Below are 14893 nucleotides of genomic sequence, written 5' to 3'. Positions count from 1 at the left end.
TGGTTTTCTAGTGGTTAATGGGATATAAGAATCTCAAGGACTTTTTTGCCCTGGCTGGCTTCAAACCTAGATCCTCAGATCTCAGTCTCTTGAGTAGCTAGGATTACAGGTATAAGCCATTGGCACCCAGCCTCTATTCATGGGTTCTATTTGTTTTTTGTTTTTGTTTTTTTTTAAATATTTTAGTCAGGTGCTGGTGGCTCACGCCACCTGAGATCTGAGGATCGCAGTTCAGAGTCAGCCCAGGCAGAAAAGTCTGGGAGCCTCATCTCCAATTAACCACCAGAAAACTGGAAGTGGCACTGTGGTTCAAGTGGTAGAGTGCTCACCTTGAGCTGAAGAGCTGAGGGACAGTGCCCAGGCCCAGAGTTCAAGCCCCATGACCGACAAAAAAATATATATATAGATAGATAGATAGATAGATAGATAGATAGATAGATAGATAGATAGATAGATATATCTGTATCGATAGATAGATAGATAGATATGTATATATGTATCTATCTATCTATAGAGAGAGAGAGACAGAGACAGAGACAGAGACAGAAACAGAGAGACAGAGACAGAGAGAGACAGAGACAGAGAGACAGAGACAGAGAGAGACAGAGAGACAGAGACAGAGAGAGACAGAGAAAGACAGAGACAGAGAGACAGAGAGACAGAGAGACAGAGACAGAGACAGAGACTTTTTAAATTTTGTTTTGTTGTTGTCCTTATGTGGCATTCTGTCATTATTCTGAACTCAGGGTCTTGGAGCTTGCTAGAAAAATGTGCTACCACTTGAGCCACATTCCCATTTTTTTTTTCAATAGAGTCTCTACCTGAAGACTGGTCTCTGATCAAAATCCTCCTCCTTAGGACCTCCCACACAAATGGAACCAGTTTTACAGTCACATACTATCTGCCTTGCTTTTACACCCTAGTATTCATTTCTGGTTGAAACTTGTGCCTTCTTTTGAATACTTCACTCTTTTTCTTGATTTTTAATTCAAACATTTTTTCTAAGAGTTAAAAACGCCCCTGTCTCTCACATCCTGTGCCTTAGCTAAGCTTTGTGATCCTGTTCCCACGGAGCTGGGCCCAGAGGGAATAAACAGGAGCCAAGGAGACAATAAAGGGAGGAGAAAGCCAGACGCTGGTGGCTCACGCCTGTAAGCCTAGCTACTCAGGAGGCTGAGATCAAAGGATCACGGTTCAAAGCCAGCCTAGGCAGGAAGGTCTGTGAGCATCTTATCTCCAGTCAACCACCATAAAACTCGAAGTGGTGCTGTGATTCAAAGTGGTAGAGCACTAGCCTTGAGCAAAAAGAGCTCAGGCCCAGAGTATAAGCCCCTTGACTAACAAGAAAAAAGGAAAAGGGTGGGGTGGGGGGGAGAGTGTGGGAAGAGGAAGGGAGGAAGGGTGAGGAAAGGAGGGAAGGAGGGAAAGGAGAATGGAGACAGCAGTGTGAGTGCTCATGAACAGTCACAGTGGCTGATTCCCAAGGTACAGGTTCCTCTGGGGTGACACTACATCGCTCTTGTTTCCCGACAATGGAGACTAGGAGACACCAGACCCATCCTGCCCAGAACACATCTCAAGAGCAGAAGGCAAATCTTGCTTCTGGCCAAGCGTACCTGTGCGCACTTCTGTGTGTGCTGGTCTTCTACTGGACCCAACAAAAGTCATATTTTCCAGCTAGAATCTTACATTTGAGCTGATTGATTCACCGAGGTATCCATCAGGTAAAGAACCACAGGACACAGGTTCCCAGGCCTTTCCCTGGGTAGAACGTTGGACAGTGGAGGAAGAACTGGAACTGAGAGATGTGACCCAGGAAGGTACAGCTGTGCCTACCAGCCACAGGGAGCTACAGGAGGCTTAGGCAGGGGGGAAGGCCAGTGTGACCCACCGCTTAAACAACAATGGGCTTCTGGGATCCAGGCTGCATAGCCAGATGCCTCATAATCCTTTCCTCTTCCCAAAGCCACCAAAACATGGGCTCCAATATTTTCGGTTGCTGCTACAAAGCCAGCGAGGCTCCTTCAAGGACTGCTAGATCACTCAGTCCACCAGCATCCCAACAGCAGCACCCAAGGTCCTTCTGTAGGTTCAGATGTGGGGGTCTGGGAGCAACACATGAGCGATTCCTCGGGGCTCCTGTCTCCCCCGTCACCTCCTGTGGCTTTATTTCAGCCTCTGGGGACTGTGGAAAGGGGAAGTTACCAAAGGCTGTAATGAAGTAGCCTAAAAATGATATTCGTTAGATGCTCATTATTGGATGTCAGTAGGAACGTAATGACAGGGTAGTTTAAATGACCTTTCTCTACAAAATGGTGGGCTGGCAATAAAATGCCATCTATTGTGCCAGCAGTTAGGAGAATGCAATGTAAGGGTCTAAAAATATGGTCCATACAAAGAAGGCATTTCACTGTGCATGGATACAGGTTAGTTAGGATCCGCTAGTTTATGCTGAAGTAACAAGTAAACCCCCAGATTACAATTGTTTCACAATGAGCGGTCATCCTTTGTTCAAACAAGCAGAACTTGTTTTCAAAGCTATGAGGAATCTTTGAGTAGAGATGATAAAGAAGACTATTTACCAATTGAAGTATTTGGGCAAGGTAAAGGGTTTCGTCCTCTCTTTCAGATATCAACCCAGATTCACAGCAGCATGTTTTCCGAAAGAGACACCCACACCACTCCCCTAACCGCCGGGCAGGAATCAGGGCTTGCAACACTGGACTCTGACCATTTTAGTCACAGCTTCCACACAGTCCCTGAGCTGCACAGCTGCTAGAGCATTTCCATGAAGAAGAAGGTGGTGGACAGGAGTCATGAAGACTGATTTGGAAACTCCTTGACGGAAGAGAAGATGTCTGAGCCGCCCCTGTCCACCTGCATGAGTAAGATTCTAGCTCCTGAAAGTCCAGGGAAGGGGGAGCTGTCTCCAATTAAAGTCCTTGGTCGCATCAGAGGATGTGTCCCTCCTCTTTTGCCTGTTTTCCCACTGCTGAGAGTCCCACAAATAGGGAGCAAGCTGACCCTGGCACCTCTTAGGAAGAAATGTTTGTGTCCTGTTGAAACATTCCAGTGGCTGTCTCCTAGCCACTCTAGCAAGAAGAACATGCTTGCTAAGAAAGATGCTGTCGGTGGATGCTATAGGAAATGTTTGCCAGCAGGGGACGCAATTCTGCTCATCAACTGTGTGACTCCACCAGTGCCCAGGCCCAAAGCCAATAGTGAGTTATGGTCAGAACTCTATCTAGTTCATCAGCCCTAGAGTTCTGCATTGCACAACCAGTGCACAGACAGCACAGCTCGTGCCAACCCAGAAACCCTTCAAGTGGCTTTCCCTTTAGGTAGAAGAATCCTGAGTTCAATATAGCAAGAGGGCAAACCTTGGGAGCAAAAGAACCTGGAACATTTTGCAACTTGAGGTGGGAGTTTAGGAAAAGCTTGAGTTGTATGCAGATTGAAAGGGAACTAAGGGAACTAGCTGGGCCAAGAGGACAGAGAAGAGTGTTCCAGAAAAGGGAACAGTCAACAAAGCTGGGAAACAAGAGACACCACCTGGCAGAGATATAAGGATGGCAAATCTCTAAGTCCAGAGTGACTACAGTGAAAACAAGAGCCCATGGCCAAGTGCTGGTGGGTTACAGCTGAAATCCTAGCTACTCAGTAGCCTGAGATCTGGGGATCACGGTTCAAAACCAGCCCAGATAGGAAAGTCCTCGAGACTTTTATCTCCAACTAATCACCAGAAAACCAAAAGTGGAGCTGTGACTCCAAATTTCAAAGTGATAGGGCACTAGCCTTAAACAAAAGAGCTCAGAGACAGAGCCCAGGTCTTGAGTTCAAGCCTCATGACTGACAAAAGAGAGGGGGGAGGGGGGAGAGGCAGAGGCAGAGACAGAGATGACACTATATACCTATCAGAATAGTCAAACTTCGGGTAACAGCACACTCCCAGTTGTTGACTGCAGGAGGGGTTTATCTACTCAGAAGACGGCTTGATCTGACAGTATCTTACAAAACTAAACACTCTCCAACTCTATAATCAAGTCATGCTCCTGAGAAGGCATATGGCGGAAACTGCACTAAAACAGCTACATTTGTAACTGCCACATCCTGGTAGCAACCAAAGCATCCTATAGTGGATGACTAAGCGGCATTTCCTCCAAAGGAATATCACACATTCAAATGAGTTACTGAGCCACACAGAGAGAGATGAAGGAACTTGCAATGTGCATCAATCACTGAAAGTAGCCAATCAGGAAAAGCTCCATAGTATAAGACTCTGACTACATGGTATGGGTAGGGGAGGTGGGAGGCTGAGTAGGTGGACCAGAGGTTTTAGGGGTAGAACAGGGTATGACAGGACTGTAGTGGGCACATGTCATCACATATCCTTCCACACCCATGAGATATACACCATCAAGAGTGTGGACAGGCTCTGAGTGATTGCCACAGTCCACGCGGGTTCAGCAAATGAACACACTCTGGCCAGGATGACGGGAGAAGCATGTATATGTGGGGCGGGAGATGTCATGGAAAAATCTCTGCCACTTACTCTCAAGTTTGCTAGAAACTGAAACCTGCTTTTAAAGCCTCTTAAAGGGGTTGGAGGCGCGGCTCAGGTGATAGAGCACTAGCCAATGAGCGAAAGCATCAGGTACCGAGTTCGAGTCCCGGTCTCAGACCTAAGGAAACCCACTAAAACCTGTTAAAAAGGGAAGAAGGTAAGAGATTAAAGAAGAATAATACAGGTGGAGTAAGTCTTATCAAAGTACATTATATTTGTGTATTTAAATATCACAATGAAACCCCTTTGTACAATTCGTGCTAACAGAATTTTTTTAATATGTATGGTTATAAAATCTATATCCACACAAACATGTGCCCAAAACTATTCACTGCTGTTTCATTGTCAAGACACAGAAATCCAACAGGTTAATGCCAAAAAAAAAAAAATGTAGTAGATTCATACAATGGGAAAATAGTCAGCCAAGAAAAGGAATGAGGTTGTGACATAAGACTACAGCATGGACTGGTGCCAAAGACATTATACTACTTGACCAAAGCCAGAGACAAAAGCCACACACACCATGATCCCAGTTACATGAAATGCCCACAACGGAAAAATCCAGACATAACATTCATTTGTGGTTGCCAGAGGCTGAGGAGAGTGACTGCACAGGAGTTGGGAGGGGAATCGAAAAGGGGATCCGCCAGGTGCCAGTGACTCACGCCTGTCATCCTAGCTACTCAGGAGGCTGAGATCTGAGGATCGCGGTTAAAGCCAGCCTGGGCAGTAAAGGCTATGAGACTCTTATCTCCAATAAACCACTCAGAAAACTGCTTCCAGTGGGAGAGAGCTCGCCTTGAGCTGAAGAGCTCAGAGACAGTGCCTAGGCCCAGAGTTCAAGCTCCATGACTGACACAAATACAAAATAAAAACATTAGGGGCTGGGAAGGTGGCTCAGTGGTAGAGTGCTTGCCTTGCATGCATGAGGCCTTGGGTTCCATTCCTCAGCACCACATAAGCAGAAAAAGCCGGAGGTGGCGCTGTGGCTCAAGTAGTAGAGTGCTAGCTTTGAGCTGAAGAGCTGAGGGACTGACCACATCCAGGTCGAGTTCAAGACCCATGACTGACAAAAAAATAAAATAAAAACATTAAAAAATTAAAAAAATAAAAAGGGGATAATGAAAACATGCTAGAATTAAATAATGATGAATACCAATGACCTGTACACTTTTAAATGGTAAATGTTACAGCATGTGAATTGTATTTTAATTTCTTAAATCTATGTAACAAAGAAAAAAGTAAAAGGACAAACAAAATCTATAATCCCAGTTGGGAGACTCTTTTCTGATCTTAGGAGGCAGGGGGACCTGCATTCGATAGGAATACAGATTTCAACATCACAGTTAAAAACTGTGCTTACAGCCAGACACGGGTGGCTCAAGCCTTGAATCCTAGCTACTCAGGAGGCTGAGATCTCAGGACTCCACTTTGAAAGAGTCCATGATACTCATCTCAGAAAAAGCCAGGAATGGAGCTGTGGCTCAAGTGGTAGAAAGCTAGCCTTGAGCAAAAGAAGCTCGGGGACAGCACCCAGGTTCTGAGTTCAAGCCCCAGGACTGGCACACACACACACACACACAAAGCTCTTGTGCTTACAGACCCAGAGAGAAAACAGCATAGGGCTGAGACAGAAGAAAACCCAACACTGAGTTAAAGGTGTATCTCAGTGATGGCATATTTTCCTAGCTCTGCAAAATAATGATGATGATGATGATAATCACATACCAGGAGCCAGGCCTGTGCTTTATGCCAAGCACCTCTACCAATCCCTCTCACTCACTCCTAACAGATGACAAGAGGGGGGTTCAGGAGGCACAGAAAGAGTATCTGGCCCAGAGTCACCAGCTTGCTCCCAACTTCCCTACTATATTCTATCCCTCAATACTGAGCCTCAAGAAATATGATTAGAACCTTTATCCACATTAAAAATGCCCCCAGGGCCAGAGCGAATCACACTACAGTTGGTACCAACAAAAACACAAACAGGTACCGACTAGATACGAGATAGAATTTTTAAGGAAACAGCAATGTCATACAGAGTTCTTAATGTTTCAAGCACTTTTTTTTTTAATATCAGTCCCCACAAGTTCCTCCCTTCCTCGTTCTGAGGTAGAATGAGGCCCAACAGGGTAAGGACTCTGCTCCCAAGGGGCTGAACTTGGTCCTGAAGGATGTGGATTCTAGAATCCAAGCCATGAGCACCGCCTGAGCTCCTACGTTGCCATGTCCACTCTCCCTTGCCTCTCAGGGACAGTCTGCAGAGGGAGGGATATGCAGCATCACGTGGTCGTTCACAGCACCCTTGTGAAAACGGGACCCCACGACCCCAGGGACCTCATAAACATGGAGAAAGACACACTGAGGTCTTCCTCACATGCCTCCCTCCAGGCAAGACTAGCATTCATTCTAGAGAAAAGACAGAAACACCACACCAAGGCTTCTATAGGTAGGTAGATCTTAAAATTGAAGAAAAATAAAAGCTGTTGGTGTTTTTATTATTTTCACAGACACATTTTTATTTTCTGCTTCTCTACTTACTGCGGTTTTATCGTTGGATGATAAACAGATTTTTTTTTTTAATCACAGGCACATTAACATTTCTCGTATCAGGTCAGAAAGACAGTGCGCAGCTTCCTGAATAACCTCATTGAACAACTCTGGCCTAAGGTTTGCTGATGAATGATGACTGGGGCTTGCTCTAGGCATGTGCAGAGCACATGGGCAGTCAGAGGATTTGTCTCATACCTGCATTAGATTTCAGATCACCCAACAAAGGAGTAAACAGACATTCTGCAAGGGTAAGAGACTCGCCAAGGTCACAAAGAAAAGAAGCAGAATTTCTAGGACAGACATCCAGATCTCAGCTAGTGTTGGTGACTCACACCTGTAATCTCAGTTGCCCTGTGAGCTGAGCTCTGAGCATCACAATTCAAAGCCAGCCCAGGCAGAAAAGTCAACAAGACTCTTATCTTCAATTAAACAGCAAAAAGCTGGTAGTAGAGGTGGCTCAGCCTTGAGCAGAAAAGGCCAAATAAGAGCATAAGGCGCTAAGCTCAAGTCCCAGTATTGGCGCGCACACACACACACACACACACACACACACACACACACACACACACACACACACACACACACACACACACACACACACACACACACACACACACACACACACACACACACACACACACACACACACGAACCCAAATCTGCTTGCTAGGCCAAGGGTGTATCAAGTCCAAGCCTCAGCTGAGGGGATGGGGTCCTAGGGCCTTTCTGCCTGTAAGAAAGGAAAGCTGGGCTGGGAAGGTGGCTCAGTGGCAGAGTGCTTGCCTTGCATGCATGAGGCCTTGGGTCCGATTCCTCAGCACCACATAAGCAGAAAAAGCGGAAAGTGGTGCTGTAGCTTAAGTGGTAGAGCACTAGCCTTGAACTGAAGAGCTGAGGGGCAGTACCCGGGCCCAGAGTTCAGGCCCCACAACCGACAAAAAAAAAAAAAAAAAAAGAAAAGAAAAAGAAAGGAAGGAAAGCCAGCAGAACAAGCTGGAAATTATCAGAATTTGGCCCTGGAAGTTTCTTTAAGAATCTGAGTCTGAGGGAAAAACTGGGAGAGTGTAAAGGAAGGGGTGACAATGACTGACTTACGTAACTATAACCCCCCTGTATATCATCTTTATAATAATAATACTAAAGTTGTTTAAAGAATCTGGGTCCTATCAAGATGTACTGTATACATAAATTCACATACTGAATTGAAACTCTTTAAAAATAACTATTTTAAAATAACTTTTAAAAATTAATTTTAAAAAAAGTTTGTTTGTTTTTTAAATAGTCAGGGCCTTAAAGAACCATCCAAGGTACCAGCTTGGAGGGCCAGCCAAAGAAAGCAACTCACCAAGTTCCACCGCTAGAGTGTTAGCTCACAACCAGAACCCAGGGCCACCGTGATCCAGGTCCCCACATTCAACCGCATTTGAAAAATCATTTGCCCAACTGCCACAGCGATGGAAAAACAACGAAGCCACAGGACTTCTTTCCTATGCAAGTCCCGGCCAAACACAAAAGATACGTATTACAGTCTTTGACCTTGAGGAGTTTACAGTCTAGCTAGAAAAGCTGGCATATACATACAGGAATGTAGAATTCATAACAAAACAGTATGGGTTGTCGCTGTATCATGGATTTAAAGGAGATAGAGACTGGAAGATTTCCTCAAGGAGGGAGGGAGAAGGGAAAGTGGACTCTGAGGCTTAAATAAGAGTCCAAACAACAGACAGGAGAAATATGAACAAGAGTTCAGGAGAAAGTTTCAACTTATAATGGGGGTTTTGTGGGAGATGAGGCCTAATTGCAGGTGAAGATTAGGTTTGCGGGGAATGGCTGCCATCAGAGGCCAGGCCAGGGCTTTGGGCTGTAGGCCTATTAGAACCACAGGTTCTAATTGACCCTCATTAAAGCAGAGCACCTGGATGTCTCTGAGCTCTTCACAGAATTACTAGTGACTGATCACGCCTCCCCCCACAACAAGCACGTGTGCCCTTGAACCCAATCAGTCTTCAAGTCAAACAGGCTCCACCTTTCCAAATCATCAGTGAACAGTTATCTGCCCTTTGCCACCTTTTTCTTCCTCCTGTCTTCTCCCTCTGTCTTCTGTAACCTGGTGCTAGCAGACAAGCACAGGTATCATTGCAGGCCACAAAATATGGAGCAAAACCAAGCGTGGAGGAAGTTCTGGGACTATGTGTCTCTCTTGTACAGAACTTTAGAGGTCAGAGGCTGAGCATGGAGAGCAGTATCCTGGCTAAGTGGTGGGGGATGGCAACATCACTTGAAGATTCTCCCTGTGTGGTTACCTCCCATTCTCCTGGGCCTGTGGGAAGGAAAGGGAAGGGATGGAAAGCAGTCTCTCCATCCATACCACAGATCCACATGGCCCAGCAGGGGATCTGGGCTGGGGCCAGATCAGCAGTCACAGCTCCCACGAGGCCTGTGATCAGCATGCAATGTGGACGAGACGGGACCCTAGGGTGCGCACCACGTCTGGTGGTAACCCCCAGTGATGCTCTCCTTGCCGTCTTGAATTCCTGAGGTCTCCCATGGTTCAGTCTTCAAGGAAGATGAGGCTTTGTCCCTGGGTCACCTGGTCAGCAGTGGGCAGCACCCCGTGCCCAGGATGTGGGCTTCTATGAGTTGGCAGGGACATGGAACCCTTGGAGAGTCTGTGTGTCGTGTCCCCATGTTCTGGGGAAGCTGGGAGGTCACAAGGAGCCGTGTGTAGTAGCCACCAAACACTGCCAGCAGCTGCCGGGCCATTTCCTGGAGGAGGTAGGAAGCAGAGTGAGGACCACGGGGACCTTATGGGCAGGAGAGCTGAGGCACCAGAGGAAGGCCAAGCCACCATGGTGGTGATGGTGACAGCAATGCCTGGCGCCTACTCCCATGTGTCACTGTAATTTATGCTCAGATTCTCTATTATGTATGTTTTTACTAAAATGAAAAAAAAAAAGAGAAGAAAAGGTAAGGAAGAAAAGGGGTTTTAAAAATTGGATTTAACATATGCTCTTCACCTACTAAAGCACCCCACGTGGGTCTATGGCTGGGAAAACAAGGAAAAAGCTTCTATTGCTCATGAGGGGTCACAGATTTTCACAACACTTTGTCCACTCTCCATATAAAAGACACAGTTGTGCCTGACATGGAGGCTGCTCACATCTGCAGAGTTATGAGTTAAGAGCAGACTTCCAAAACAAGAAAAGGCCAGGAGGAAATTCCAGCCCATCCATGCTGTGCTATCCCTGAGCGGGGCCCTCCACCCGCTGAGCTCATAGCTCATAGCTCAGAAAGAACGGGAGCTTTGGCTGGACTGTGGAGCACACAGACAGGAAGCCGTTAGCCCAGTGCTAAATGCTTACCAAATATCATCAAGAAATATCAATAAATGGCTCAAGAAATGTCATGAATATTACCCCATGACTATTAAATCTGTCCAAACTCAACATGTCTGTTAGCACTGGTTTTTGTTTTAAGCTGTTCTTTGGGCTAGCAAACATCAAAACTTTCAAATAATATCACTAACTTAGATGGTTTAGATTAAATAATATCACTAGCTTAGATGGCTTCTCACTTAGTCCAAAATCAATAGGATGAAGAGCATCTTCGTGCAACTATTTAAAGATAATAAAAATAAAATAAAAGCTGAACACTGGTGGCTCACACCCATAATCCTAGCTACTCAGGATCTAAGGATCTAGGTTTGAAGCCAGCCTGGAAAGGAAAGTCCATGAGACTCTTAACCACCAGAAAACCAGAAGTGATGCTGTGGCTCAAAGTGGTAGAGTACTAGCCTTGAGCAAAAGAATTCAAGGACAGCACCCAGGCCCTGAGTTCAAGCCCATGATCACCCAAAAATAAATACATTAGTTAATTAAAAGAAAAGGAAGTAAAGAACTATAATAAGACAAATGGCTTCCTAAGAATCAGCAGGGCTGGCTTCTCCCTTGGTTTTGCCAAATTCTTGCTCTCTGAGCTGGGGCACGTCAGTTGACCTCTTAGTCATCAAACAAGACAAAGTAATCCGAGCATCCTCAGAGGGCATGTTAAAGAATTTTATGCAGGATAAAAGTCCGTAAAGCTGTAAGAAGTCACTCTAACTCTCTGTCTTTCACAGATATCAGGAGCCAGCTGAAATAGGTTGGTCTGGTCTCCGCTGAGACCTGGGCCATGACTCTATTTTCCCTAGTTGAATTATAAGGACAGCTACTTTTAAAACATGCACATACACGCTTGATATTCAGGACAGGAAATTGTATTACTAGGGGCCTGAATGAATTTGAAAAAATAATTTTAAAGACCCATATTTAATATGCTTTTGCACATAAATTCAGATATGCATGTCACTATAAAGTACACGGCCTTATCCATCTTTTTCTGCTATATATATATATATATATATATATATATATATATATCAGAGGGAAGTGAAGAGATTTAATGTGGTTCAGCACTAGGCTTGACCTTGGTGCCTCTTGCTCCTGCTTGGCTTGCTTACTCAGCTAAGTGCTTTACCATTTGAGATACTCCTCCAGCCTGGCTTTTTGTTGGTTAACTATAGATGGAGTCTCTCAGACTTTTATGCCCACGTTGACTCAGAATCATAGTCTTCCAGGTCTCAGCTTCCCAAGTAGCTAGGCTAATAGGCGTGAGCCACCAGTGCCCAGTTTATGAATACATTTTTTTTGTCAGTCATGGGGCTTGAACTCAGGGCCTGAGTGCTCTCCCTGAGCTTTTTCACTAAAGGCTAGCATTCTATCACTTTGAGCTACAGCTCCCCTTCTGGTTTTCTGGTAGTTAATTGGAGATAAAGTCTCATGGACTTTCCTGCTCAGGCTGGCATCAAACTATATGATCCTCAGATCTCAGCCTCCTAAGTAGCTAGGATTACAGGCATGAGCTATGAATATATTTTTTAATGACCAATATTCATCAGTATTGGTGAGACACACTACATCAACAGGCAACCATCCTCCAATGTAACTATCCAACATAGACAGCCAACCCAGCACTTAAGAGGCTGATGCAAAAAGAACTGTGGGTTCAAAGCTAGCCTGGGCTACTTAATAAGACCATGTCTCAAAAAGAAAAAAAAAGGCAAGATATTTTAAAATGCAACAACAAAAATCCCAATAAATACAAACGGAGTCCCTTAAGTTAACTGTTAAATTGTTAAGGTAAGGCAAGCCTGGTAGCATACACCAGTAATCCCAACACTTGGGAGACAGAGGCTGGAGGATGACCAGTTCACAAACAGCCTGAGCTATACAGTGAGAAAAATCAAAGCATTATGTAACTGTAACCCTTCTGTAAATCACTTTTATAATAATAATTAAAAAATTTAATCAAAGCAAAGAAAGTATTTTAGTAAACAGAAAAAGTGAAAGACATATTTGTTCTGGATGGTCTCTAGGAAACTGAAGAAACCATGGCCCCCCAAGAACCGAGAACCTAAAGCTGTCCCCGGACAAAGTCTACACAGGTGCCCTCCCGGGAGCAGCAGCCTGATGGCCGTGTACTGATTACCTCTGGCTCAGCGTCGGGGACAAGCTGGTGGAGCTGGGTCTGTATGAGTGGTCTCTCCTGAGGATCAGGGCCGCTGGTTAGGAGAGGGGCATCTTCAACATCCTCAGGCCTCTCCACCGTGGGGCTCACCCTCGTCTCTATGACAACACACAACTGGCTCAATCTGCTTCTCAGCGAGGACTGTAGAGGAAAGGAAGGAGGCTGGGGTGTGTCCGAAGTCAGGAGGGATCTGGACAGCAGAGGTGGATCCAGGCATAGAGCCAGTGACTGACCTCAGAGAACATGAGCTGACTGACACACACTAGTGAGACCACCTCTGTCTCTCTCTCTCTCTCTCTCTCTCTCTGTCTCTCTGTCTCTCTCTCTCTCTCTCTCTCTCTCTCTCTCTCACCCACACACACCAGAAAATGGTTCCTGACAGCATCTGCAGCCTGAGGTAGGGTCTCAGGGTCTCTATCACTACATTGCAGTGTATCACTAGATACACTGGGATTTGGGTCCTCGCCCAAAGGCACTCTGCAGATAACGAGCCAGAATCAGAGTGAGACCACAACCCTGACTCTAAAACTGACTGCAGGGTGTCCACAGCAAAGAGCAGGCTAACTCCTAGAGAAGGAGCTGGGACTCAAAGCCCTGGGCATCACCAGTGCTATGACCATGACCACAGTCAGGGAACAGCTCCAAGAGCCTATTTCCTCCTTGGCAGAAGCAGCAATATCTCGTTTTCTAAACAACGGGTAGAAAGACCCTTTGAACAAGTGACACGGCCTAAATACAGGAGACCTTTGGATCTGCTAGTTTATTATTAACAGAATTCTCAATGCAAAGAGATCCAGGCTTACCATGGGAAATGTGGAAGATTCGCCTCATTGAAAAGCAAATATTTCCGCATGGTTACACTGCCTTCTAATAATTTTCTTCTTCCTGGTCATGCGGCTTGAATGATGAGCCTGGGCACTGTCCCTGAGCTTGTGTGTGCAAGACTAGTGCTCTACCAGTTGAGCTACAACTCTAGTTTGGCATTTGTTTTGTTTTGCCTTGTTGGGGGCGGGGGCTGTAGTTACTTGGAAATAAGACTTTCATGGATTTTTCTGCCTGGGCTGGCTTCAAACCATGGTTCTCAGATCTCAGCCTCCTGAGTAGATAGGATTATACATGCATGAGCCACCTGCACCTGGCAAGAAGTTTTTTTTTTCTCAGACATTTTTCCCAACACTGAGGTCATGCCATCTATACAATTTGGCATCCATTTATTTCATTCTTTTCTTTAGGTAGTTGTACAAAGGAGTTGTTAAGAATACATCTTGATCCATGTCACCTCTTTCAACATTCTCACCTACTCCTTCCCTTACATTTCTTAATTTTGTTAAGATATACATTGGATTCTTCTTCTCTTCATTCATCTACCCCTTTCCTCTTGACCCTACCACATCTTTCAAGTACTCACTTCCGGGTGTTTTATTTTGCTGAACTTTGATTTTTACCTTTTGAAAGAATTACAGTTTGAGATCTCCCTTGAAACTACTGTAGCTCAGTCAAAACATTTGTATATACTTGCATCCCACCCAACATATTATGAGTCTGCAAGCTAAATCTCACTTCCACATATAAGAAAAAATATGGATCCCTTGTCTCTCTGGACCTGACTTACTTCACTTAACACAATTTTCTTCCAAGGCTTTCCATTTCACTTTTTCCAATAGATGAGTAAAATTCTATTGTGTGTATATTTAGGATATCTTACCTCTTGGCTCATCTTCATTTCCTGAACGTGGTCAGACAAAAACTGCACACAATTCTCCAGGTCAAAGTAGACAAACCAAAGCTGAGGAAGGAAGCAGCCAGAGCCACGGTGGCTCAGCACCTGCCCAACCATGAAATCCCAGCCCTGAGTCCGCCCTGCACCCACTCTTCTTCCCAAGGTCCCCCTTTGGAGGATTACTTGATGTGTCCTGCTGTCTGGCAGAAAAGTTCGTGTTTTTCCTTTTATTTGCTCTGCTACCAGTTGTGCATACTAGCCAAGGGTTTAACCCCTGAGCGCCCACCTCCCAGCCCTCTCCCCATCAAAATGGCTTTGTGTGAAAATTCAGAAAATATTCAACCTTGCTAAGAAAAAAAAACAAGTGAGTAGGAGAACCAGGCATCAGTGGCTCACACCTGTAATTCTAGCTACTCAGGAGGCTGAGGCATGAGGTTCATGGTTTTGAGGACAGCCAAGGCAAACAAGTTTGTAAGACTCTATCTCCAATG

General features: G+C 45.3%; 1 protein-coding gene across 6 annotated transcripts in view; it reads right to left on the bottom strand.

Moving 5' to 3' along the window:
- Positions 1–4754: 4754 nt before the first annotated feature.
- Positions 4755–14893, bottom strand: part of Tmem268 (transmembrane protein 268) — a 35645-nt gene continuing 25506 nt past the window's right edge. For all 6 annotated transcript variants that reach the window (XM_070012309.1, XM_070012325.1, XM_070012315.1 and 3 more), the window contains exons 7-9: positions 14388–14468; positions 12644–12823; positions 4755–9883 (exon numbers count right to left, since the gene is read on the bottom strand). In XM_070012309.1, coding sequence (XP_069868410.1) covers positions 9704–9883; positions 12644–12823; positions 14388–14468 — 441 coding nt within the window. In that variant the 3' untranslated portion in view covers positions 4755–9703. The remainder of the gene's footprint in view (positions 9884–12643; positions 12824–14387; positions 14469–14893) is intronic.

The sequence above is a fragment of the Dipodomys merriami genome, unplaced genomic scaffold (genome assembly GCF_024711535.1).
Source record: "Dipodomys merriami isolate MVZ:Mamm:240054 unplaced genomic scaffold, mDipMer1.0.p SCAF_11, whole genome shotgun sequence".
NCBI lineage: Eukaryota > Metazoa > Chordata > Mammalia > Rodentia > Heteromyidae > Dipodomys > Dipodomys merriami.
This window is presented reverse-complemented; position numbering and strand designations above follow the sequence as displayed.